This window comes from Penicillium malachiteum (genome assembly GCF_028827825.1).
Source record: "Penicillium malachiteum strain IBT 17515 chromosome Unknown utg000001l:1.0-8184562.0:1.0-8186909.0, whole genome shotgun sequence".
In the NCBI taxonomy this organism is placed as follows: Eukaryota; Fungi; Ascomycota; class Eurotiomycetes; order Eurotiales; family Aspergillaceae; genus Penicillium; species Penicillium malachiteum.
In genome coordinates this window covers 1,552,686-1,579,080 of record NW_026643094.1, presented here as the reverse complement: position 1 = coordinate 1,579,080, position 26,395 = coordinate 1,552,686, and the positions used below count along the sequence as shown (strand labels likewise).

The following is a 26,395-nucleotide window of genomic DNA, read 5'->3' as shown; positions in this document are numbered from 1 at the left end:
ATTATACATAGGGCTAATATAGTAGATAAATGATCTTCTCATCCAAGAGCGAAGTAAACCAAATTTACTTCCTGACTCTCCGAACATGACTGACCAGATTCTCAATAACGCCTTCAAAGGCTTCCTTCTCACCAACCAAGCCATCCCTCCTCTTAAGCCAATATTCCAAAACCTCACTGGCTCGCAATGTAAAGCTCTCCAGCTCCTGAACATGGCCCTTCAACTCCCCATCTGTTAATCCATCCAAAGCCGCATCCGTAGTGGCACACAAGCGCCGCACAGCCGAGAGATCCAAACCAGGTGGCGGGGGTGCACCCCTCCGCATGGTCTTCGATCGAGAGGGGGCCTGCCCCGTTGCGGCTGCGCTACTACTATTCGGATCATTATTGTTTGTCCCGTCGCCTTCTGCACGGCCTTGGCTACGTGAGCGTGCGGCGGGTGTAGTGGAGCCTGACTCGAGGTCGATGGAGGGGAGGATAAGTTTTTTCTGTTTTGAGGCTGGGAGAATCTCGTCCAAGTCTACCGGGACACCGAGACTGACGAGGAAGAGGCGGCGGATGCGGGATTTCACCCAGTTTTGTGGTTGGAGTGGGGGTGGAGCGACGAGTTGGGACCAGAGAGAAAGGGATCGTTCTGTGCTGAAGATTGCGGCTGAGTCGGGGATTGGGTCCACGGGCGGTAGTGAGTTGAGGTCTTTTGAGGCGGGGAGGAGGTTGTCGAGAGTGCCCTGGAGGGATGAAAGGAGGTCGGATGTGGATTTGAAGACGTCGAAATCTATAAGGGATGGCTGAAGCGAGAGAGATTGAATGCGTTAGTTTGCTGGGGTCTTGCATTTGGTGTAGTTAGACCACACATACCACAGATGGAGGGGCGGCAGGCTGTGGAGGGAGAACCTCTGTAGTGTCTGCACTTGGCTCTTGAAACCCGTCGTCGAAGTCATCAAAGTCTCCAAAGTCGTCGTCTGGCATTGCTTCATTTTCGTCGACGAATTCGTCGAAGTCATCTCCAAAATCGTCGGCATCATTTGTTTCCACGACCTCCTCTTCAACTGGATTATATTGTGACGTCGGTTCTGGCGCATGCTCGACTGGTTCGACAACGTCCGGCTCTGCATCACTCGGGGATTTTTGATGGGCTCTTGGCCTTGATGGTAATTCTTCCCCTGCGGGCATATCTTCCACCGGGGTGACTCGTGTTTCAGGAAGTGGTTGAGTGGTAGAGTCGGTGTCTGTAGAACCGTGTTCCGACGGTGGTGAGGACGTATTATTCTCAGAATCCGGTGCTGTGGTCACCATGTCAGGCACTGCGTCAGCTCGCCGTTTTTCATATGCTTCTGTCCCTGGAACCTCCCCAAAGCTTGGTTCATCGGGGTCTGTCTTTTCCACCACTGTGTGCGGGATTGACGAGCCGTCCGGGGTGACGGATCGATCCTGCGACCACGCCACAGCTTGGTCTTTGCTCTGCACGTCCTCGGGTATAATTTCAATTTCGTCGGGAACAGCATCCTGCTCCATTTTGTCATATGCGGTGGTCCCAGGGGTTTTACCATGCTGGGCGCTGGAGTCGACCCGCTCTACTCGTGTGCGCGGGACAGGGGAAGTGTTGCCAGATTGTGGGCTTGATTGTAAATATGCATGGCCTTCGCTGGCATCTGAGAAGTGGTCATCGTCACTGTTGGAAGCTGTAAAAGCCAAATTTACACCGTATTAGATTTTTAAACAAAGACTATGACGTCCTAGGGACAGATAATACCGGTGTCTTCAGCTCCTGGGTCTTCCAGCTCGGTGGTCTTGCTGGGAGGTTCTAGGTGTGTGGGCGTGTTCGGCGATGCGTCCGACATTATAGCGCTTTAAACTTATGGTTGGAACATGGGAGTAAAAGGGAGCGAAGGAGGAAAAGAACCAGCCGGAAACTTGTCATGCGAGTCGAGTTGTGTAGCGTAGAGTGACGGTGTTCCCTGCAATCGATTCGAGTCCAGAACACTTTCTGCCTTGGTGCCTGATTCACCTGAGTTGACCGCCATATTTACCAGGCTTAAATTCGGACATTGCTGAAACTCAGGCATTAAGGCACCAACTGGCGCGTTAACTCAAACTCCTGCGGATTATTATTCTGAGCTTCAACCTCTCACTTACGAGCCCTTCCCTCACCTTCCCATTTCGCTCAATCCCCATTTCGCCGTTACGATCGCATCGTTCCATTCGAGCCTGTGATCCTGTTCCACAGGATCCCCCGACCTACTACCGGTCGTCGTTTTCTTCACCTTTTTCTCAAAGCTAGCCGTCCTTCGACCGCGACAACACATCCCCATGGCCTTCTCCTTTGGCACTCCGGGCTCTACCGGCGCTTCTGGCGGAAGCCTTTTTGGCACCGCTGGTACCAACCAGAATGCCTCAAATCCTGGCGCGGCTGCCGGAGGTGGTGCTCTTTTTGGAAATGTAGGGAGCTTCAAACACTGGAGGCGCACCTGCACTATTTGGAGCCAAGCCTGGCACCACCCAGTCTCCTCTCTTCGGAGGTGCTGCCACCAGTAACACTCCCAGCAGCAGTCCATTCACTTCTACACCTGCAACCTCCGCAACCACTACCGGCGGAGGCTTCTCTTTCGGTCAAGCACAGAACAAAACCGGCCAAACGACCAACTCTCTCTTCGGAGGTGGCGCTTCGACTCCCGCGAAGACAGACGCAGCTACACCTAGCGCAACTGCTGGTGGTATGTTTGGAGGCGCTTCGTCCGGGACCGGTGCATTTGGAGTCTCAACAACCCCCGGTCCTACCGGAGGCTCTTTGTTTGGAACTACTTCAACCACTCCTGCAGGTCCTCCCCCAGCGTCAAACACCCCTGCTCTTTTTGGAGGATTGGCCACTGGTTCCTCGACAACGCCATCTACGGCCCCAGCTCTCTCTGCTACTCCAGCTGCAACCCAGCCCCAGACTACCAACAGCCTCTTTGGCGCCGGTGCTAACACTACATCGACAACCCCCAAGCCTACCTTTGGCGCAGCCCCTGCCGGTGGTAACGGCATGTTCGGTGCTGCAAAGCCAGCTGAATCTACAACTCCTGCGGTCTCTGCACCCAATGCCGCGAAGCCTAGTGCGTTTGGACCTGCACCAGGCGCCCCTTCCTTGTTCAATGGCATCATGCCCGGCGGTCCACCAAGTGGCGCAGCAATGAAATCACCATTCCCATCTCTTGGGGCTCCTTCCACCTCTGCCACTACAGCTTCTGCCACTACAGCTGCTTCCCAGCCTACATTCCAGCTGGGAGCTCCTGCAACGTCATCCTCTGCTACTACTTCAAGCTCTCTCTTCCCTGCTCTCGGCAGCACATCATCCTCTACTCCTCAGTCATCCACACCCGCAGCAGCTCCCAGTGGTCTGTTCGCACCTAAAACAACTGCACCCGCCCCTTCAGGACTTGCGGCCACCAATACTGCCCCGGCTACAACCTCTGCTACCCCAGCTGCTCCATTAGGCGGGATGTTCAATAAGCCCGCTGCTCCAGCTTCCTCTACCCAGCCCGCTGCTCCTGCTGCGACCAGTGCATTCGGAGACAAGACGACCACCGCTACAGCTGCTCCTTCTACCACTGCCACCGCTGGTACTCCTGCTGGAACTGCTGCTCCCTCTTCTCTTGGCCAGTCGACTGCAGGCCCGGCTCCCCCGGCTCAGTCTCGCTTGAAGAATAAGACTATGGACGAGATTATCACCCGCTGGGCAACTGATTTGACCAAGTATCAGAAGGATTTCCGTGAGCAAGCGGAGAAGGTTGCTGAGTGGGATCGGATGCTAGTTGAGAATGGAACCAAGGTTCAAAAGCTTTATGGTAGCACTGTTGATGCTGAGCGCGCTACTCAAGAGGTCGAGCGTCAGTTGGCTTCAGTGGAGGGTCAACAAGATGAGCTTAGTTCATGGCTCGATCGTTATGAACGCGAGGTGGATGAGATGGTATCGAAGCAAGTGGGTCCTAACGAATCCCTTCAGGGTCCGGACCAGGAGCGCGAGAGAACGTAAGTCATGAGACAAATTTCCCCCTTAATGACTGATTGATGATCTAACTTATTTGTTTTAGATACAAACTCGCCGAGAAGCTTTCTGAGCACTTGGATGAGATGGGCAAGGATCTCACCAGCATGATCGAGGAGGTGAACGGTGCTTCAGCAACCCTGACAAAGACCAACCGGGCAGACGAGCCAGTAAGTCCAGTCTCTACAATCCTGTCATTAATAGACATCCACGATGCTGACTTTCATTTCTTCCAGATTTCCCAAATTGTGCGCATTCTCAACTCGCACCTTTCTCAGCTGCAAGTCATCGACCAAGGCACCTCCGAGCTCCAGGGTAAGGTTGCGGCCGCTCAAAAGGCTGGCCAGTCTATCTCCTCTCGCCTCGGTTACGGATTTGCTAGCCCTGGCATGGGCGGAGGTAATGCCGCTGATGACTTTTACCGCTCCTACATGGGACGCCGCTAGACAGTGACTGATGGGACGTCTTATGATTTTCAATGGGATTAATCTACTTTTATCGTGGTTCAATGGAAAGAACATGTTTTTACAAACTAGCTTTCCTTGCATGACTTACTACTGTATTTTCTTTTCTCTCTTCTTCCTTGTGGTCGGTCTATGGCAGAAGCCTTCTGATTCCTGGGGTCGCTTTGCGTTCTATCTTTGTACATCTTGGGCTAAGTTATGGCTGAACTGTCTCTCCGATTAAGATAGAGAGGGCGTAATTCAAAATAAGGTGGTTACCCGGGTGGGTCAACTGGTGTTAGTTTTCCAAGCTTGTTTTGATCCACTTCTGAGTTCTATAGTTCCGTGATACATGCACGTCCCAAGAAAGGGAAATCATAGCGAGATAGCCAGATTGACTTCGAAATTTACTAGCTTACTGGGCCATCTATGGTCATTTGATATCTAGGCCCCGGTACTCTGTACTAGTAGATCAACTGCCAGATTGTGGCTGCTTACAGGATACATCATTTGTCCAAGATCAAAGTAAATGAACTCCTGATATGCTCGGCTATCATTTGTAGTCACATGTCGCTGATGAAAAAGTCCCCACAGAGGTTATTCGATTGGAGCGGAGAATATTAAAATACAGCCATGGTTGGAGGACTTCGAAGTTCAACCTGGATAGAAGGTACTATGACCAGCTAATTTACCGCTTCTGCTCCTTGGTCAATTTGTCACTAGATGGAGTTAGCCTTATCATATACCAGAAAAAAAAAGAAGGAATGACGGCATACATGTGTTCCTCAAGATCATCGAGATGCTTGCGCTGATCACCGATTTGCTTCTTGAGCTTGTGGAGCCTGTTACTCGAGTCAGGAATCTGCCTTGCTGCAAGCATACCGGATAACTTACTTCTCGATCTCCTTCTCACGGATGTACATGGCCTCCTGGGCAGCCTCACGCTTGGTAAATGAGTCACTACGCCCCATGTCATGTCAGCAACGAATGATGTCATGCGGCAAGGCAGACAAGGCCATAATGACTGACTGCGCCTCGGTGCCTATTCCAACTGATGTCCAGAGAAGCACAGCTGAACAGGGGAAATGAACCAAGGAGGGGGTCAATGCAGAGGAAGATGGGATGCCACGTACCCAGATGAGCCACCTGCACCAGCTCGAGGAGCTCCAGTGTCACCTTCGCCCATTCTAGGCACAGCAACAGAGAAAGAACGGGACAGGATGCGATTGGCAGTTGCCGCAGGTCGGATGATGGATTGACGGAGCATGGTGAATTTGGATTGGATGCGGTTATGAGAGAAAGAAAGAATAAAGAGGAGGGAAAGCAGGAGGAGGTACACCTTGGTCAAAGGTACCAAGCTTACTTGCCATGGGTGGCATGACGACACATCAGGTGACTCTGGGGTGCATTATATAATATATTATGTCAGCACTCCTCAGCTCCTAAATCTCTGCGATAAGTCAACGTGCTCTCATTCGGCTCTGTCAGAGATCATGAGGGGCTCCAGGGAAGATCATTCGTATTTGGAGATTCAAATGACAGAAGTTACTGTGATTCATGACTATTCATGTGTAAATTTTTCAAAATATCTATTCTTTCGTATAGCATTCCTGGTATCTGAGCCTCTTAATTCTAGACTCAACCTAGCCCTGGTGTGAACCATTCCATATGCAAAGGAAGTTAGGGCTCGCATATGGACCTATAAGTATAAAAACCTTGGAAGCAAGAATACATAATCCAAAAGTGAGGCGTAAGTAGGGAACGTCAAGGACGATTGGCGGGCGCGGGATGGGGGATGACGCTGGAAGGCCCACCGAACCACACAGAAGAGAGAGAGAGAGGTGTTGAACACGAACAATTCCAACAAGATCAAATGGGGAAGAAGATGTATGGAGTAAGCAATCGTAAGGCGCAAATACGCAAAATCCAAATCAAATGAAATAATCCATGAGACCATGTGAACATGCCCATTGCTCATAGAAACCAGTAGTTAACAAGGCAGATTTCCTTTAAGCAGAGAGAAGTCCCCCCCGTAGCGTTAAATCCCAACGACACCGCCCTGTTGATTCCCCCTCTTCTCTCTCAACTCTCTTCCCTCTTGGAACTTCCCCCTTTCTCTCCTTATCCACTTCCTGATCTATTTTTCTCCTCTACAATCCAGGTGAGTTTGGTCGTCTTTCAATCTTGTCTATCCATCCCCTTTTCCTGGGGACGTTATCCCCCCGCCCTGCAGTCCCAAACCACAGTGTCTGTTCACAAACCCCCTCTCCCCTTCCATACAATGAGAGGGAAAGGAGAATCATTGAACCCGGGCAAGACAAGAGTCCATTTCAAGATGAACACCTTCTCGCAATGGGTTATTATCTAGAGTCGCTTGTCTCTCTGATTGTCAGCATTCGTCATCGCCCTTGTTTACTTGGCGGGACGGCCGCGACCGCTTCATGAATTCAAACATCCCCAGACATCGAGAAAGCCCACCACACTATCAACTTCTCCATGATCGTCGTGATATCCGCTATAGGGAGAGGGAATGGCCAGTTTTGATGGAGAGATCTCCTCGAATGATGTCAAGTGGGACTATCGTTACCCCCCCAAAGGGGGTCCTGGCGCTCCGTGTCTACCCCTCCCGGTCGGCGATGATGTCGATGGCGTGATTCCACAAACTCATATTCCAACATAACGACAATATATGTTATATGAAGACAAAGCAGAAGAAGAATACTGACTAAATTTGATTGATGTAGAACCTTTCACCATGGGTCACGAAGATGCTGTCTACCTCGCCAAGCTCGCTGAGCAGGCTGAGCGTTATGAAGGTTCGCCTCCCTCTTATCTATATCCAACGAAATCACAATATATTAACAACTCGTTTTTTTCTTGAAAAATAGAGATGGTTGAGAACATGAAGGTCGTCGCCTCGGCCGATGTTGAGCTCACCGTTGAGGAGCGCAATCTCCTGTCTGTCGCCTACAAGAACGTCATCGGTGCCCGCCGTGCTTCCTGGAGAATCGTCACCTCGATCGAGCAGAAGGAGGAGTCCAAGGGCAACGAGTCTCAGGTTACTCTGATCAAGGATTACCGTCAAAAGATCGAGGCCGAGCTTGCCAAGATCTGTGATGACATCCTCGAGGTTCTGGACGAGCACCTTATCAAGTCTGCCCAGAGCGGCGAGTCTAAGGTCTTCTACCACAAGATGAAGGGCGACTACCACCGTTACCTGGCTGAGTTCGCCATTGGCGACCGCCGCAAGGGTGCTGCCGATGCTTCCCTGGAGGCTTACAAGGCCGCCACCGAGATCGCTCAGACCGACCTTGCCCCTACCCACCCCATCCGCCTCGGCCTTGCCCTGAACTTCTCGGTCTTCTACTACGAAATCCTGAACTCTCCCGACCAGGCCTGCCACCTGGCCAAGCTGGCCTTCGATGATGCTATTGCCGGTTCGTTTCAATTCTTGATATAACTGATAATCCCATAAACATATCCAGTGTGACTGACATGATTTCTGCAGAGCTCGACACCCTGAGCGAGGAGAGCTACAAGGACTCCACTCTTATTATGCAGCTTCTCCGTGACAACCTGGTAAGTCCTTCTCGAAAATCTTGTAGCTTGTTTCGCAATCGTCTAATTCCGTTTATAGACCCTCTGGACCTCCTCTGAGGCCGAGGCTGGTGAGGCTCCTGCCGAGAAGAAGGAGGAGGCCCCCGCCGCCGAGGGTGAGAAGCCCGCTGAGTAAAGCGGCAAAATCTAAAAAGATGTTGATGATGGACTCACGTCCTTGGGTGGATGGGACAACCGAGAGAGAGAGTTTCTATGTGACTGGGGTTTCCGGTGCTAGGAGCGCAAGTTGATATGGATAGGAGAAAAATCCCCCGAGAGATTCATTGTTACAACACCTTAACTTTTTGCGAGTAATCCCAGAGCCTCACGGCCACGGGGTGAAAGAATCTGTGGGGTTTCGTCCGTGTGCTCTTCTATGGGAGTAATCCCTTCGTGTTGTCTTCTTCGCTTTGCACTTCCTGATTTCTTGATCCGGTGTTCTTCCCCTACCTGTCTGGAACCTTGTCCGTGTTCTCCTCGCTTTTCTTTTTTCATTCGCCTTGTTATTTTGTCTACTTGCCTCTTTATTTTACCCCTTTTTTCTTGAAAGAGTCCCCTTTGCGCGCACTCTCCAAACGCCCCCCAACACATATACACACACGGACAGAGAATTTTTTTTAAATCAGCTCCTTATCAGGACTACAATGAGGGCCTCGTACCGATCCCCGATCTGGCTTTTCTTCTCTTTCTCTCTCTCCTCTTCTTTCTGTGTTCTCTCGTACTCTGTCCCGTGTGGCGTTTGATTTTCGCTAGATGTGGTTTTAAAAGATTAACTGAGGTATGTTTACCTCCTGGTATTTGCCTGGGGAGATACCCTGTTAGCCATGGATTGTGATCCTTGGTTTTAGATGAACCCTAGAGAGTTAGAAGTATGTTGACTGGGAGTTATTTTAGGATCTCAAGGAGGTGAATCAGTAATGGCACCATAGAAAGTAGTTGTATTTGTAGATTGATTGATCGATCATATTGATCTTCCATGGAAAAGTCAATACTGCCTATGCCCTCTTGGTGTAATCGAGCTCACATTTGATTTCACCTTGAACCTCGCCATCTTTTCAGGTCCAGCTTGAAAGTGATCTCCGTAGTTTCCCTGGCTAGCACATTCCAGACCGCTAAGACCATTCATTTATGATTCTAGACCTTGGCTGTTTTAGGGCCCTGGCAAGATGGGGCATCTTGAGCTTTCACATCACCAATCTCTTTAGCCTGTTCTTCGCAGTACTTTGCCATGATAACATCTTTCTCAGAGAGTCCTTGAGGTGAATGAGTAGTCCACTCAAAAGTAGCAGAGGAGAATTTCTGAATATTCAATTAGCTTCCCATTCATACTCTCCTCTTCAAATAAGAAGGGACGAACGAGCACTGTCACCGGATGATGATTCCGTGATTTGCATCTTACTCCGACGAGGTTATTGAAATCCTGAGATATCCAATCAGTTTCAGTATCAGACAAGATAATATCAACACCAAGAGTCTGCTGCTTTTGATCACTAACCAAAACCTTTGTATATGTCTTGAAATGAAACGTCTTTCGAATAGTATCGCCTCCCAGTAGTTCCCAGCCCGATTGGTGGATCAATGCCTCGATTTCCGTCTGGACCAACTCTCTGTCTTCGCCTTCTGCGATCTTAATGTTCACCGAGGCTTCCGCCATCATTGAACTGTGATTTCTCAGACTAAAGTGTTGACATTCAATCTTGGTGGGGTAATCAGCCCCAAGGGGAAAGGTACCTTGGAACCCACCTGGGCACTAGCAATGAGCGTCACATGATTTAGGGTCGACGCATTTGATCTCATCACCACCATTGGAATAGGTACGTTACCAATTGCACACTTGGGCATGTAGATAAGGCTCAAATTTGGGGCACATCAGGGGAAATTTGAACTTAAACCAATGTTCACCTATGGACATGTTCTAGAACTGGATCCTATTATTACAGATGAGAATGTCTCGAGTCTTGATTATTAAGTGAAGTATCTGGTGAAGAATAAGGCACTGGCAGAGAAAGATCAACTGTGTTCGTGGCGTCACGGTAGAAGTTGATTATTATTATTAAGTGTCACATCAGTAATTGGAAGACAGTCATGGTAATATTATGATAAGATACGATAGACCAGAATAAATACGCCACAATTCAAGCAAAGCTTCCAAGGTTCATTCGCCTCTGTCATTGTCGATAGTGGATATCTATTCAATGCCAACAGAGCGGAATGAAGTTGGTTGGAAGATTTGGGATATAATTCCTATCCTCTCGAGGTAAGGTAGCACATCCTTCGCCATAAGCTTCTCTCGTATTACCAGCACAGTGAAGTTGCGTACAAATATTGCTCAATCTTTCTCTTATGAAAGTTGACTCCTTCATTTATGTGCTTGGGCTTGCGGCTCACGGATTTTGCGGGTTTGGTAATTGGTCATGTTGACGACTTGTTCCATTTCGTGAGCATCGGCATTGCCCGTCTTCTCTGACGCATTGGCGAATTCCATCGTCAAGATATTTGAAGTGTTCTAGACCCTTTTTCCTTGACGAAGGGTTTCATCAAGGATGTCCGTGTAGTATCCAAGACTTCTTTAAGCCTGGCGAGGGCTTTGTCGGAGGCTTCGAGGTAGTTCAAAATCTCCAATAGAGGAAAAGCTTTGAGTCAAGGACGTGCACAGCTCTTGTGAGTAGTCAGCTTGGTTGAGAAACTCTTAACCCCTAATGTGTTTCTGAACAAGCGTTGCTAGCCGGTGGTCCAGGGTTGGAGGTTCGACTGGGGTGGACTTGGTCCACTGGAGAGTAAATTCGTTTTCGGGGTAGGTGGCAGAATCGCAGCATTTGAAATTGGCAGTGTTCCGGTAGGAGTTGAGAATGATTTTGTCATAATCAAGACCGCTGCTCGAGCTATTTGAGACATTTTCCGTTGTTGTAAGTGCGGGTTGACTGAATTTCTAGTTCAATCTTCGACCATGCACTCATACTAGCGCAGAAGGGGGTGAAATTGACCGAACTCTAGGAATCACTTCACTACCTAGAAAATTCAAGTCGCTCATTGAGTTGTATTGGAATGTTGTTTTCTCATCTTTTGCCCAGGTGACAGGTCGAGCATCCAAAATCATAGTCATAGAAAAGACTAACAACAAGTCTCCATTTCAGGCCAGTAAATTCACCTATCAGGCGAATTTGATAACGAGCTCTCCCCAAACAGTTGTAATAGATTTCAAGAAGAAAGTGGTCTCGTTTTTTAAGCCAGTATCTAAGGATGTGATCGATTTCTTCAAAAGTGAATTTTCCGAGAGTCTTGCTGGAGAAGCTTTAGGAGACCAAGATTGCGTGGCCCAACCGACGTACTCATATGGACTAGTAGTCTCCGTACATCAGCTAAGTCTATTAGGAGGATTGTGGATTTTATTTCTTCTCTAGGCTAATTGGTCCGGATTTATGAACCCCTCGATAATGGTTGACAATGACTTTGCAAGCGACCTTTTCATCTGGAATATTCGACACCTATCATTCAGCCAAGCGCACAGGCCTTTTCACGAGTTCATTTTCCTTGTCTTCAAGGCATTGCAATCCAATCTTTCTTTTCTTCTCCCTCTTTCCTATTGAATGTGACTGGGAACTCGATAGGTAGACCAGTATCCTTTTGTGAAGGACTTCTAGGCTCCACGCTGAACTTCATATTCCGGTGAAAGAAGAGTTGAGTTGAGACTCAACTAGGTGATCCCACAAAAATTCGAAACTATTCAGAGCTAATGGTAAAAGAAAAAGACTCCCTATCATTTGGTTTGTTCTCACAATAAAGTCGAACTTCTATTGGAACGATAGTGGAGCTGACAATGTGAATAGAAACTGGCGTTGCAGATATTGTAGATCGGGTCTGCGAGGGAACCGGGGAGCGAAAGAATCTGGTCTGTAAGCGAATGGACTCAGCACTGAGGGGTAAATCGATGCAAGCCACGACATCTTTCCAAGCTAATGCGGCTGTGAGTCTCTTCGTTGTCACTATCTGAGCGCGAGATTCTCCGAGGACATGCAGCATGCACGATCTATCACCTGGATCATTCTCAGTCCCCAATTCTAGAACGGCCGGAAGAGAAACCCGTTACCACGCTCAGACAACAGCCTTTTCTTGTCTGCTATAGGTTTCTTATCACATAAAAGGATTCCATTGCCGGAAACGCGATTGCGGCTCAACGTGCAAGGGGGTGGGCGCTTCAAACAGTGCAAACACGGCATAACGCCACTTTATGCATCATTTTTCCCAAGTCTATGATCGATCGAATTTTGATTGTCGAATCGATTAGAATGGCTGATCGATTCGCTGACGGAAGAACTGCACTTATGCTATATTAGTATTCACAGCTTTGGTGGGAGATTTGCTCCAAATCTCTTAAACCCCCCTCCCCGGGGCCCCGACTTATTTTTTTTTAGTTCTTCCCAGATACTTTGTAATCACAGGTCGATGTACCTAGTGATTGCATTGATTTTATTTTTTTCGTACGGCTTACTATCATTACTGAGATTTTATTTCAATATCTCGTCAGGTTAATCAAATAACATTGGCGTGGAATCAATCTCAGAGACTCCCAACAATGCAGGCACGTCAGCTGAGAGAAAAGCAAAAAATTTCAAAAGATTAGACGAAACAGACTAACATACAATTCAAGAGGCCATTGTCCAATATTGCAGGCAATGCTCAAGACAATAGCAGACATGAATTTTCCATTCTAGCTGCCATTTTCGGTTGGAAAACTACGCCGGCGCAAATACAACTCTCAAATTCAAGACACGCATTTATGATACTTCAGAGTCACGGTATTAACAGCCGAGATTCCTTGAAACGCCATTATAAGAAGGTTTTTGATCAACTTGCAGACACTGAGTCTCTTGAACTTTTGAAATCATGGATGGACGGATATTCTGGCGGAGTTAGTCTTTTTCAACAGGTGCCTCGCTGGTGGCCTCCTGGATATGAATACTGGACTGCAGATGAAATATCTTACACAGGTAAGTACAGGCCCTGTGTTTCCAATTTCTGCAGCTTTTTTACACATATCTTACTTTGAATCATAGATAGAAGAAACATCTTGCTGCACCTGGCGTGTGGAGACACTTTTGGAGGCCAGTCCTTCGACATACTTTGGGATAACCTGCGAAGGCCTCGTATTCAAGCCCAGAGAAAAGAGCTTATACAAGAAGTCATTATTTTACGCCAAATGGAAGTACTTGGAGGAACTCGGAATTGAAAGCGAAATATCTTGTATCACAGATGGTCTAGTATCGCTGTGGATGTTAATGAATTTTATAATGGATGATGAGAAAATGATTTAACGTCAGGCCCAAGGCCATCAAATTGTCAAGTATCTTCATCAGAAGTCTTAATGGTTGTCTCATAACTTTCACTTCAATTGATGTCAATCCGTCGATCATCTGGTTTGCAAGAGAACTTTAGCCTCACGCTGTATAGTATTCCAGGACCCCTGGCATGTGTACAGCTATGGATAGATCATATCACTACCCTCAAAATGTCGCTTTATCCATCCTCTCGCTCGACAACCAGCTCAATATTGAATCCGACTCGGGAGAATCTATTTGAGAAGGGCTCGGAATATTGACTAGATTTCATCAGAATACTACATAATTTCTTTATTCCGGAATTAGAATGAAGAATGTTCGAATATTTCCATCTAATCTCAGGCCTTTGAATCCCACGTTCATCATGGCAGAAATCGCACGCCCTTCTATGTCTCCATACGGCCCGGGCGAGGAGACATTCCTTTAAGGGCTTCCTGCATTCAAGGATTCCGAAAAGGATTATTGTGGCTTACTCACAGTGGAATTTGGTTTCCCTTAGTATTTGGCGAAGACTATTGTGATGATCTAGGGATTATGAGGAACCTTTCTATGTCGACAGCATCCAACAAAGTATGGGCCAAAGTGCAACTGTATATGTGCACGCTCTAAGGATGATAAGTTGTTCGAGTTTGAAAATCTCATACGATTCCATAAAAATAACTAAATAGATCATAATGCTTCGCTGTCTCAAAATTTCCTGTGGTAAGGCACTTGGTTATTTTTTTGACGCTGTTGATCGATCCGCCGTCTTTCGGGTTGTCGAGCACTGACATTTGAAGCTTATGACAGTTCAAGTTCTCTGATGTACAAGTATGTACTAGTAGTAGTACTAGGTACTGGCATGATGCAAACATACTATGTAGCCCTGTAGGTACTAGTAGATCGATGTATCATTCAAACGTTCTCGCATGATATCATATACCTCTCTCCAAGTACATTGTGTCACCACTCAGGCTGCCGGTGAGGCTATGGGCGTACTCAAGTGCTACCTAGCAGTCTAGTACATAGTGGAGAATGCATATATGGGTGATTCGAACTCTGGAAATTATCCAAGCCACTTATCATTATCAATCTATATCATCTACAGAGAAGATAGCATCATTTTGAATAACCTCCATTGCTATGGATAGAACCTCACTGCTACAAGCTATGCAAGCTAAATAGAAGGGTATGATGGGCGATCAAGTAAAACACAGGGTGGGGACTTGAGACATGCGCACGTTCCTGGGTATGACAAGAGCGAAGCAAGAAAAAGCAGAGCCGCAAGGAAGAAAAAAAAAAGAGTAAAAAAGAGCAGGGAAAATGCAGAGGGTTGAAAAGTAGAAAGAAAAGTAGGAGTCGTTCTGCAGAGCCAGTCCATAAAAAAAGAGATCAAGATGTACAGGTGATCGTCCGATAAATCGAGGGAGGATGATCAGATGAGGCACTGAGAAAGGGGAAGAGAAGAGTAAACAGCAAAAAAAATGCGCAAATGGACTGCTCCGAAAACAATGACCCCCTCATGATGCTTTCCGCTTTCCACGCCGTCCTGACCATGCAATGCCATATGACGACGAAAACGATTTCCTGTGCGGGCTCCGGTAAGTGTTCATTTCAATCAAATCGAGTCTAGTCCCAGTCCCCGAAACGCCCAAGGTGCTATGCATCCGATGATAATAAAAAAAAAGACGTAGAAAAAAAAGTACAAGATGAAACATGTCCGCAAAGAACCGCCGTGGGAGTCACAATGAAGAAAAGAAGAGGAATAACGCCAAAGGAACAAGAAGAGGGTGAAGAATGAACTTCACAGAGAAAAGAAGAAGAAAAGAAAAGGGATAAGGATTCCCAGTCGTATCGCCAGGGTGATTAGAGATCGACCCGCCAGGGAAGCCATAGAGCGGTGACAGCCCGGGATGATCCCATAGGAATCAAGGTTGCCAAGAATCAAGTGGCGGGCCACTTGACAAACCCCGAGTATGCAATGATGTCACAACCGATCTAATTTTTGCCCCCTTGGATGTAAATAACCACTTGGAATGACGATAGACCCATAATTGACGATCGTTATCACTGAAAGGGGGCGCAACATTTGGCAGAGAAGAGAGAAAGTTGATGTGGCCACGTCGAACCGGTCGAGTGGCTAGAGGAAAGGGTAAAAGGTAAAGGGTAAAGTGGCGACGACCATAGGGGAAAAGACAACCCAAAGGAAACAACTACCGTGACATTTCATCAAGGAATTGCTTTCCGTGGGGCTCCATATTTACCCCAGACATCTTCCATTGTTGGAAAAAGGTAATGTGCGTAGCTCGTAGGACGGATCACTTTCAAAGGAATCAATGTCATCGGGGGAAAACGAATGCAAACTGTCGGATCGGGATGGCTGTCATCAAAGGCGGAAAAGAATCGAAAATCATCGGTATGAATCGTGAAAAAAAAGTGGACATGTTCCCCAAATTTCTCCAAGGGTATGTTGGATAAGTAAAACCCCCCAGGGGTCTCGAGTCAAAGTGGGTGTGATGATGACCCATTTGCGGCCCTTATCCCATTCACAGAAGTAACAAGATTTACTTCTGTGCTTTCCGTGCCTTTGTGCTTCGCGTCATTTCACTCTTGGTCATATTGCGAGTCAAACCGCCGATGTAATCCTGTAGAACCTTGTTGTCCCGTTCCAGCTTGTCATGATCGGATTTCACAGCATCGATTCGCTCGGCGAGGGCTTGAAGCGATGATTGAAGGGCTTTGGCTTGTCTGTATTGTTGGTTAGTTCTGAAAGACCTCTCAAATAATCCCCAAAGAATCCCCGCTATTTCTCTCATATTTTTCGTGATCGAAAGGAACAAATCCATCCGTTTGGTATACCAGGATATCCAAGACTGAAGGGGAGGGAACAATACTCACTCTTGGAGAGTCTGTCGAGCCTCTTTGCCTAGTCGCTCTAAATCGGCGGAGTTTCGTCGGGGACTCATGGCTCGGGCGTCATCTGGGGGGAATTCCTCCTCTTCGATTTCAATTTCAGGGTGGTCTCGGGGCACCAGTATCGATGCACTAGGTTTGCGACTCGCCATTCGGGGACGTTCGGATCGACCGCGGCGTTCGTTTTCGGCGTCAGATATGGATGAAGATGAGGACAATGATGACATATGCATGCGGCCACCGTCGTTAGGTTGCGGCAAGGTGTCCACGGGAGAGGCTTCAGTCATTTCCGTATCAGATGCCATATGGGTGGTTATTCACAAGTGAGATGCAGATCAAGGAAGGATAGGTGTAAGTCCAGAGTGGCGGCTGTCCGGTGTGAATTTATTCTGGATAGGCTGGGTAGTTCAAAGTGGTGTCCGATGTCTGTTGTGTTTCTTTTCTTTTTCTTTTTTTTCCCGATCTTCTCTCTGGGTCGGTTCTGTTTCGCGTTTTTTGTGGACTGTAGTCGATCGAACTCTCGCGGATAAACGAGTTGGCGGTTTGATGGACCACGGATCTACCCCTAGCGATGTACCCCAGAAGAGATCTGTGTTACGCTTGAGGTAGCTACCGGGGTCAAAAAGAAAGTTGAATCAGGGTGGTGGGAGAATCGCACACAAGGTGAGGAAAGAGGGATGTCGAGAGCGTGAATGAAAGCGAGTGAAGGATAAACGCAAGAGCAAAAAAAGGGAGAGCTTTCAGAACGTATTGTTACCAAAGTGTACGAGAGCGGTGGGCAGTTTTAGGAGTATCAGTGGCCAAGTCCCTTGGTTGGGTGCTCCTGATCGTCTCCCCCTCTTCTCTGGAAACGAAAAAAAAAGGATTTTTCTTTTACTATTCTTTTTATTCCTTTTTATTCCTTTTTTTCTTTTTTTTTGGGTACTGTAATTTATAATTTTAATTGATCATTTCCTGTATATTCTACATTTAAATACTTTCATATAAGTTATCGTAGGTACCCTTATATTTGGAAGATTATGAAAGAGTTATTCTCTCTTTATTTCTTGTAAACCATATATAATTACCCGGGGAATATCTGAGTCTTACCTATAGATCTTCCAAATATCTCTAGGTTCTTTCCAGTTCTTCGGTGAGAAAGAACCTGTTTTTTTTTCTCTCTTCTATTATTTAGTGGGGGGGGCAAGTAGGCCGGGTTAGGGGCCCTTTTTTTCCTTCATTTTTTTCCTCTTTCATTTTTCTTTTTCGCTTTTTTCCCCCTTTCTCTCAACCTTTCACCCGTTCCACCCGTACACCGCTTCCCTCTCTCGGATCTACTAAAATCCGAATAATTATGGAGTCAATGGAGTGAAGAATGACCAATTATATTCTATTATTAAGTTAGGATCAGTCAAAACCAGTTAGATTGTACCTCTTTGAGTGAACTAAATGAGTGGGCTAATGAACCAACCAGCAGGAGCCCCAAACATCAACATCTCCACTCCGGCAGAAAAACCGGTATCAGTGTGACCAAACTCTACATCTTCTCTGTATTCTTTCTCTTCCCGCCCCCCTTTACGACCTGCTTAGACAGATAAAGTACCAGTACCTGCAAGGTCAGAATTCACCTGAGCAAAAGTACCTTGATTTTCAAAAACCCACTTGAGATGTTAAGCTATCTTCCGTGCGACACGTTGTAGAACTTCCTAAATCCTGCCCAGGTGGTTACCCTTCTCTACATTCCGATCCCCGGGAACGGCGTTGTTGCAAAGAAACAAAAATAGGACAATTCAAAACTCTGGAAACGGGAATTCTAAACAAAAACACAGGAAAAACCCCCCTAACTCTTCAAAATCTAAATTTAAATCTAAAAAGAAAAGAAACCACCAAAAAAAAAAAAAGGATATGTAAATCCCTACGGAGTAATTGATAATAATGATCAATGATCATTGCCCACATACTTTAGCTATTGGCGCTGAATGATATGGGCGGTATGGGGAAAGTGTATCTCCATCCACCCTCTCAGGGGGGGCGCGTTATGCATTGTCGATCGAGCCTCAACGAGCGGAGATGACGCCATATGACTGTTTCTAACTGGTTCTACCATTTCACGCGGACAAGCTGTCCAACTTCCCCGTACCACTGAGAGGGTCATTCAACCGGAAACTTCCCTGTCCACGTCGGCTCCGGTATGGTGGCAAACGGCACAGGAAAAAAGCCTCAAGGGATGGAGTCCGTACCCCATAACGGAGTACCTACAAAGTAGGGATTAGTGTACTCCGTATCCCATAGGTAGATCCTCTTCTGAGTTATCGATTTTGAAAATGGGGGTCACGATGCACTATTTACTTGCAGTTTGATGTACGGGAAGTAGCTTGGATTCAAAAGTACTTTGCGCCTGCAATTAGACGTATGGTATTTATTCATATTCATTTTCTACATAATAATAAGAGAAAAGAGAAAAGAGCCGATCTTACTAGTATTATCTTGTTTGGCGGATGCCAAGACTTCATATTCTGCAATTCTGCCGCTCGGTTAGCCCTAACTGAACACGCTGAACACGGTTCTTTGGTACAGTACAGAAGTACCAAATGTCAAATACAAGCCTTCTCTATTACTACATCTGACATACATCTCATATCTCATATCTCGATCTCTCTATATAATCCATATATATATTTTTCAGACTAGTATTCAAGGATTTAAATCATGGGACCAATACATACCCGGTTCTCCGTAAACGCTTAGAACCGATCCATTCCCGTGGGTTCATACTCATTTGATGGATTGCTAGCCGACTACGGAGTAAAAGGAGGTGAAACCAAGCAGGGTCATCACAGTTGCCGATCCTCATGGTTCAAAATCATGACTCCACCTCCACGAAAACTGGAGGCTTCTGAAGGTTTCCAGTGTACACTCCGGAAAGCGGCATCCTAGTCCATTATCCACTTTTTTTCTTTTCTTTTTCTTCTTTTTTTAATTTAAATTATTATTCTCTTTGAATTACATACTGTATCCTTCTTTTCCCGGCTTTGTTGTCTTGGCAGGAACAGCTCAAGCTGACTATGGAGTCCTAGTATGGCTGTCATCCGATCTTAGCGATGCTTCTTTCCAAGGTTGGATTCACATTGGAATTAGCACCTTGAGGATTGCCCCAATGATATCCAGAGTTCAGATTTGCACTAAAGACAAAAAAAAACAATCCATAAATTCTCTAGGTTACCATGTCTTTCTTTGCAAAATTATTTTAGTTCAAGTTTAGCCTGTGATTGCCATCTGTACGAAGTACTCTGTACTGATGGTTCCTTTGGTGACCAGGACTAAAAGAAACTTGAACCAAGCCCAGGTACCGGTCCCGACAGTATCACCCATGGGTCCCTCATCCCGGCAGTGGCTTGGTTGGGAGAACGGTGGCTGCAGCCGAAATACTCGAATCAGAACTGCCGGCGCTACTCCATCACCAAGTTGTTCATGTCCGGGGAGGACCAGGACACAATGCACGAGGCAGAATTACTCAATGACGGCATGAGAGGACCCAGCAATTTGGGCGTGCACTTCCATTTGTGCTCCGTAGGCTTCGACTGCAGGATTGATTGAAATCCTGCAGTTTTTTTTTTTTTCCTTTTTCTTTCCTTAGCTATTTTATTTTCTTTTGGATTTTTCTTCTTGATTCTAAAGTGGGACCCGCTTCCTCTCTAACAAATTAACAATAATGTGACCGATCGGAAAATTCCCTTGGAAACTAAATCCATAGCTTACCTTCCAGGGTAATCTGTATATGGCAAGCAACATTTGAAAAAGTCCAATGATAATCATTATAAGATACAACCATCTGATGATACACCACTTTGAAGTTCCTCCCCCCCCCCCCATATGATACCCACACACCATGCCCCTCTTCAAACTTGAACTTATCGCACTCCCGTAACGGAGAAAGTGAATCTTGTACCCCTCCTGAAAGGGACCAGTGGCCATCGTTCCTGGATCCCCGCCGAGTCAGATGCGAAGAGGGGCGCTCAGGCCTGATTTTCGGAGGGTGTGAGCGTGTGACTGCGTGTATGTGTTGGTTCCACCGAGGTCTTCCCTACATATCATATTTAAAAATTACTGTATAGGCATTGTTTCCACCTGGGGCAGGAATAGGTATACGTATTCAGTACTTCGTGCATATCATGATCCAGTACTACTAGAATATTCAATAGTTCAAATATTACAATAATGACTTGAACCTCACTAGAGGATCTACTGACATTGGATCTTATTGAATCAAGTGGAGGGAGACCTGGGGGCAACTGAGACATAAAAACACTGCTTATTCTTGCCCCATAGAACAATCCACGTAACCCTCAAAGTTGTTCACACTACGGAACAACTCACGGACTACTCCGTTATGGATTACGACAAACTGCCAAATATTCAAAAATTGTTGTACAATTCTGTAAGCAGGGGTTTCTTCGTAACCGAGAAGTTTACTGAATAATTCAAATACTATTTTTTTTTGCCCCCTCCCTTGACACACAAACCCCCCGCCACCTTTCCACATGGTCTGTCAACTACAATCATCCTAGTCATAAATTTAAATGCTACTGCTATGGCCTCCAGGAAGAAAAATCCACAACCCTGTCGATCTGCATGTCACTGTTGATTCGTCTCGCACCTTTTCTCTCTTATCCATTTGAGTTTTTTTTATCTCTTTTGGTTTCCTTATCCCCACCAGTACGAACGTGTTTCATCCTCAATTACGGAGGGGGCGTCAAGTAAGGCTAGTCTTGAGGCACACTAGACTCCACCCCTCCCCCAAGTTGCGGATGGCGCGCGTTCTTTGGGTTAGTGCGCATATGTTAGGATGTGACTAACGATTTTTGGCGCCATCTCACTGGCCACGTTGTCCCTTTGCCGCGGGATATTTTCCTCTTATGTGTGCCCAATCAGAGATTCAATATTTCTTTTTGGATACCCAAGATTACCAGATAGTATCGTTCATACACTTAGTACAGATCAAAGAGGTTCAAGTTGCACGAGATCCGTGTTTCGGTTCCCTTCCAAGGTTCTATATGGGGATTGTTCCTGGAATGTTCCAGGATATCCCAGATCAAATATAGTACAACTTATGTCTAAGATGATGAATCCTTTCATCATGGCATGATTCATGATTCTGAGTCAAACCAGATGATGCGGAGTATACATATTCAAGGTCATTAATATCAACTTTCTAGTAATCACGAGGTCTGGGGGCTGTGCTGCCTGATAGTGGGTCATTGGAACCCATGTCGTGCTTGTCATTTATCGTGGCCCCCCCTAATAAACGGTAAAGAAAAAAATAAAAAAAAGTCCATCCACACTATATTCGCACTAAGCTTACTTACGGTTACGGTTTATTCGGTAGCATGGCTTTTTTCATGTCCCCGCCCTACGATAAACATGCCATTCGGGATACCCACTTACTGGTGTCGGAATCGCCGCTGGAATGCCGATTCTCCTTACTCTGGCAAGGCTGAGGAATTTCCTTTATGTCACGATTTCCATACTCTATGATATGACTGATATGAAACATTTTGAATACCTAGGTACACAACAGCACTTGAGGGGGCATGTCAGAATGTGACTTGCATGTTCCCAGATTGAAGTTGATGCGGGCATTTATGTAGTACAGCTCTGATTACCACGTATTCATACTTGAATTTGAAGTTTTGGGCTTGATATCATACCTAGGTACATATGCCAGTTTAAACTTGGAATGATATGGATGTTAGCGGTCTGTAGAATCCTATTAACACCAGATAAAATCAGCACTCCATACCCCGAAGCACCTTCTATATCCACTCTAGGTAGAACTTGAAATGGATAGACCACAAATTCGTCACCACCAATAATCCCCCAACTGCACCTCGGTCACAATTGCCCAAATCACCCTCAATTAATCTAATTAACCACGACTATATTTCATCCCATATAGAAACTCCTTCAATGCCAAGCCCCGGCGTAAACTAGATGATTACTCAAGTGTTATATTCCCTTGAAGCCTTTTCGGGTACTCAAGTGCTACTAGTAACGGGATTCAAGATCCCAAACTTGAACATCGCCCGCGGCATCTCACGTGTAATGTACACCTCGCATACGGAGTACGGTTCCAAGTCTAAATCCCATATTCCCAAATATACCAGGAAGAGGCTCCGCGTCATAAAAACGTTGAACCCCAATCCCCAAATCAAATATCGTGGAAAAATAAAAATAAAGCTTCAAAAAAAAAGAATAATACCCCCCCAGCGTCCCACAATCGCAGATCCTCTCGATCTCATAATCCTGTTTTCCGATCCGGATCCTTGTTTTTCAAATGTTTCTGGTATTTTTTATTTCCTTCAATTTTCACGGGTTATGTTTTCCCGTTTCCACAGCTTCTAAAGCTGTGGAGCTAGGTCTACGAGACTAAAGTATGGGAGCTTGGCTCCGCCGGGTCGATCTAGGTGAGATTCAAGACTAGTGGTTGATGAACCGTGCACGGGGTTACGAGGTGCATGGTGGTTGCATGGATTTGAGTCTGTAGGAGGGTTATAGCTGCAATGTGCTCGGATATTGGTACATGGTGGCTGCTTGAGAGAATTGGGAGGCGTTGATGTTGATTCCGGGGAATGCCGCTTGGATGTGAAACAATGTGTCAACGGTGTCTGAGGATAGGTGTTACTATGTCTCTTTTTAATTTTCTTTTGGAGTAACCGAATCTCGTCATTCTAACTCGGACCTATGTGGGGATCAGTCTGAAAGGGAATAATTTGGGGGGATTATGCTACATCTATGGGGTTCGACTGGGACTCTTACTGGTTCAAACATTGGATGGGGAAATACGTATGTTTTAAAGATATTTCAACTTACGGATTCTTTGGAATGATAAAGATTGAGACATCTCGACTTGATACTCCGACATCTGGAAGAGAAGAAAAAAAGTCAATGCTCTAATTCTCCGGTTGTGGACATGTACTGTACAAAAGCTTATAAACGAAAGTCAATGAAAGTGATGAAGATATGCGCCGCCAAAACATCCTAGTATAAACCAATCGTAACTCATGAAAGAGCGTCGCTTGTCTGCCACTGTAACAAAGCCCGCAACACCGCAACGCCACCAGATTGCGTCTCGACAGTTCGGCCTCGGCCATAGTCGTTGAAGTCGCGAGGTATCCCGGACCTCAAAGGGCGAGCCCCGATATCCTCATTTCTGTAATCTACCGCACCTTCAGGCAGAGTACTACTATTCATAATCTCCTCCGATTCCATAACTGATAGGAAAGGAAGACCCCACCACATGCCAAACTTGCCCTCGTCATCACGGGTCATGAGCGCAGCACGCGCATTATGTTCTACCCAAGGTCCGTAAGCACGACACCTGCTCAGATGGCGACTGTAAACCTCCTCCCAATCTTCTTCATCCTCAACAGGTCTCCGCATCTGTCCAGCGAGAAAACGTTCTTCCTGTGGCCGGAGTGGGCGACAGAATTCAGCAAAGTGATGGAAGAAGATTCCTTTGAAGGTTTGGCCGTTCTGTGAGCAGCTGGCATATGAGTCGCAGACTTCTTCCAGAACGCCGCCACGGCCCAGTCCAGTCCATTGTTTAGAAGAAGTCCGTGGCCAACCCGTTGCGTGGAGGACTCTATGAATAAGCTCGTGACCATCACGTAGATAGTCTTGTGAACCAGTCGCGAGCCAGAGACCTCTCAGCCCACTAAGAACGACACCTTGGTTGTAGGTATAGACCATCTTGTTCAGGACATCACATTTTCGAGAACCCGGGTCTGATTCGCTGCGCCAGCCGCTGATATGAAACCCATCTGCATAGAGACCATAAATGCCGGTCATATTAGAGTTCTTGAGCCATGCGTACCCGTCAACAGCAGCTTTGAGATGAATTGGGTTGTGGGGGAGTGGGGATTGGGAAGTTTCATCTTGGACAGTGCTCATAAATGGGGCGTCGATAGGATCGCCCGGAAAGTATAAATACATTGCGATGCTGGCGGATATATACAGCTCGTTGGTGATGGCGTTTTTGTATGGCGTTAAAGACGGGTTCCAGATCATGCCGCCATCACAGAGGGCTTTGTCCCATCCCGCGGAAGCGATCTCGTAGAAGATACGCGCACGATGTGCGGCCGAGTCACGGAACTGGGTGCCATACCAAGCTGACCTGGAGGATGCATCTGGTCGGGCATAATGGAGCTCCGAGTGTAGGTTTTGGAAATTGATATTTTCCAGCCAGTCCAGCACTACCCAGAGCATATCATCATAGGCCTGATTCCGTAGACTGAATGCATTCTCACCAAAGTAGAAGGTACTGAGCTGGCTGAAGAAGTGGCTAACTGTGTTTTCTAGTGCGATAAAGGACATCCCATGGGGTTGTTCGGCATTCGCAGCATCAAGCCCATAGGTCGAAGTAAAGGAAGATAGCGTTGCTCCAACATGCGTTGCTAGTACAGCTGCAGTCCAATCAATACTGCCTGGCCATGTACCCATCCATAGACAGAAATAACTATCTTGCATGACATTTAATGCTTCATAAAGGTCCTGCAAAGTCTGGGCAGGGGCCTCCCAACTCCATGATTCTGCCTCGATCCCATGACCGTCTGAGAGATCGGCCTCGTCCAAAACATCTTCAAATGTGTAGAAAGAGTCCTGCACTGCAGGCAGGGGCTCACCAAGGGGTTTCTGAGGAGTTTTTGTGAGGGAATTGGCCACCGCTGAAAACGAAAGGCAGACTAGCGCAAGGGTCATATATAGACGTGCTGCTGGCCCGACAAGGGGTTTGAAAGCGGGCCATAAAGTCATACTGACTGGGGGAGAAGGAGTGATCCGATAATCAACAACACCAGCACAAAATCTCCTCCTCTATAAGAATATGGAATGAAAAATAAAACACCCACAACGAATGACCAGGGCCATCAGCCTCCAACATTGAATGCGGGGAAATGGAGGGAAATTTGGGCTAAAGCTGCGGGGCTTAGTCACCCGCGCCCCATCCTGGGGCCGAAGCCATGGGCATCTGATTCCATATCCACATTCGTAAGATACTTTCGGGGAAAAGATTATATCCATGAATATGAGGAGTATTCTAAGCTTAACGTCGCTTGGAGCATGGCGGTGTATGCTTGGTTGCATCACGAGAGCATAACCATTGATAGTAGTACGCCACATGGTCGTGTGATTCCGCCCCGGCGGTCGTGTAGGTTGAGCTATGCCGAGTTGTGAGGTTACGCTCGGACCGAAGCTTCATGGAGATGTATGCCAACGTTGAATGACTTTGGCATTCGCAAATTGCAATACTGGCAAAACAGAACGAAACGAAGACTCGCCTGTCACTGGAATTCCAAAATGATCGGTACCAAATTGACGCAGCCAAGTACTTGGGTAACAGTACTCAGTTGTGTACAGAGCCAACTTGGTGGCCATGATTAATCCGAATATTGATACTACTTCACACTGGCAGCTACCTAGGTTTGGATCAGCTGGACTGTTAATATTCCAGAGAGCCCAGCGGGCACCTGAGCACAGTGAATTTTGCGGGATACTACTACTATCAAAGGGCCATGATGTCTATACTACTACATACTATAGTATTCGAGGATGGCAGGTTCTATTTCAGACATCGATCTTAGGTATGGAATATTGGATAGCAGCTCAAGATGCCGTCGGTATTTCTTGTAGTGGGCCACCTGTAAAGCCAAATGGGACTGTTTACAAAGCATCGAAAAATCTTTCTCAGAAGGAAGATCCTCTGCATTAAAATGCACGGAGGTAGACACTCGTGGCATATGGGATGCATACCCATACCCATGCCCTTTCATATTGTGTTTCTATATCGCTGTAACTGAAACAAATTCTTCATGGGAGATGGCAATAAGAGGAGATAACTTCGTAGAATAGATTTCAAATTGATAGGTAAAGTTTGAGTTCTGGGCCCAAGTTAGCATGGCACAACTGACTAGGATGAGGCGCAATCCTCATACCTTCCATGATAATGTATTGAGACGCCGACACATACCTCTCCAAGGGTATGCCGGTCCTGAGATAAGTATGGGAAAATATCAAGGCAGCCAAGGAGAGAGTTTAGGCCGGCCGGAGCAGGGACACCGATTGTTC

General features: G+C 46.6%; 8 protein-coding genes across 8 annotated transcripts; 2 read left to right on the top strand and 6 right to left on the bottom strand.

The window, feature by feature from the left end:
• Positions 1–64: 64 nt before the first annotated feature.
• N7483_000599 (DUF5102 domain-containing protein) lies at positions 65–1,840 on the bottom strand (the record flags this gene model as incomplete). Its single annotated transcript, XM_057084037.1, has 3 exons — positions 65–787; positions 858–1,681; positions 1,753–1,840. The coding sequence occupies 3 exons, from the start codon at positions 1,838–1,840 to the stop codon at positions 65–67; spliced, it is 1,635 nt and encodes a 544-aa protein (XP_056950186.1).
• Positions 1,841–2,309: 469 nt separating this feature from the next.
• N7483_000598 (putative nucleoporin Nsp1) lies at positions 2,310–4,472 on the top strand (the record flags this gene model as incomplete). Its single annotated transcript, XM_057084036.1, has 4 exons — positions 2,310–2,438; positions 2,488–4,010; positions 4,073–4,196; positions 4,263–4,472. The coding sequence occupies 4 exons, from the start codon at positions 2,310–2,312 to the stop codon at positions 4,470–4,472; spliced, it is 1,986 nt and encodes a 661-aa protein (XP_056950185.1).
• Positions 4,473–5,157: 685 nt separating this feature from the next.
• Positions 5,158–5,736, bottom strand: N7483_000597 (uncharacterized protein; the record flags this gene model as incomplete). The annotated part of the gene is made up of 4 exons (XM_057084035.1): positions 5,158–5,188; positions 5,246–5,311; positions 5,364–5,429; positions 5,603–5,736. 4 exons carry the CDS (start codon positions 5,734–5,736, stop codon positions 5,158–5,160), a joined length of 297 nt encoding a protein of 98 aa, XP_056950184.1.
• Positions 5,737–7,224: 1,488 nt separating this feature from the next.
• On the top strand, positions 7,225–8,202 carry artA (14-3-3 adaptor artA; the record flags this gene model as incomplete). The annotated part of the gene is made up of 4 exons (XM_057084034.1): positions 7,225–7,285; positions 7,358–7,906; positions 7,978–8,048; positions 8,107–8,202. The coding sequence occupies 4 exons, from the start codon at positions 7,225–7,227 to the stop codon at positions 8,200–8,202; spliced, it is 777 nt and encodes a 258-aa protein (XP_056950183.1).
• Positions 8,203–9,200: 998 nt separating this feature from the next.
• Positions 9,201–9,720, bottom strand: N7483_000595 (4a-hydroxytetrahydrobiopterin dehydratase; the record flags this gene model as incomplete). The annotated part of the gene is made up of 2 exons (XM_057084033.1): positions 9,201–9,365; positions 9,424–9,720. The coding sequence occupies 2 exons, from the start codon at positions 9,718–9,720 to the stop codon at positions 9,201–9,203; spliced, it is 462 nt and encodes a 153-aa protein (XP_056950182.1).
• Positions 9,721–15,945: 6,225 nt separating this feature from the next.
• On the bottom strand, positions 15,946–16,599 carry N7483_000594 (short coiled-coil protein; the record flags this gene model as incomplete). The annotated part of the gene is made up of 2 exons (XM_057084032.1): positions 15,946–16,129; positions 16,280–16,599. The coding sequence occupies 2 exons, from the start codon at positions 16,597–16,599 to the stop codon at positions 15,946–15,948; spliced, it is 504 nt and encodes a 167-aa protein (XP_056950181.1).
• Positions 16,600–21,485: 4,886 nt separating this feature from the next.
• On the bottom strand, positions 21,486–21,827 carry N7483_000593 (uncharacterized protein; the record flags this gene model as incomplete). The annotated part of the gene is made up of 2 exons (XM_057084031.1): positions 21,486–21,571; positions 21,719–21,827. 2 exons carry the CDS (start codon positions 21,825–21,827, stop codon positions 21,486–21,488), a joined length of 195 nt encoding a protein of 64 aa, XP_056950180.1.
• A 1,505-nt stretch (positions 21,828–23,332) lies between these two features.
• N7483_000592 (putative glycosyl hydrolase) lies at positions 23,333–25,030 on the bottom strand (the record flags this gene model as incomplete). The annotated part of the gene is made up of 1 exon (XM_057084030.1): positions 23,333–25,030. The coding sequence occupies one exon, from the start codon at positions 25,028–25,030 to the stop codon at positions 23,333–23,335; it is 1,698 nt and encodes a 565-aa protein (XP_056950179.1).
• Between the last annotated feature and the right edge of the window lie 1,365 nt (positions 25,031–26,395).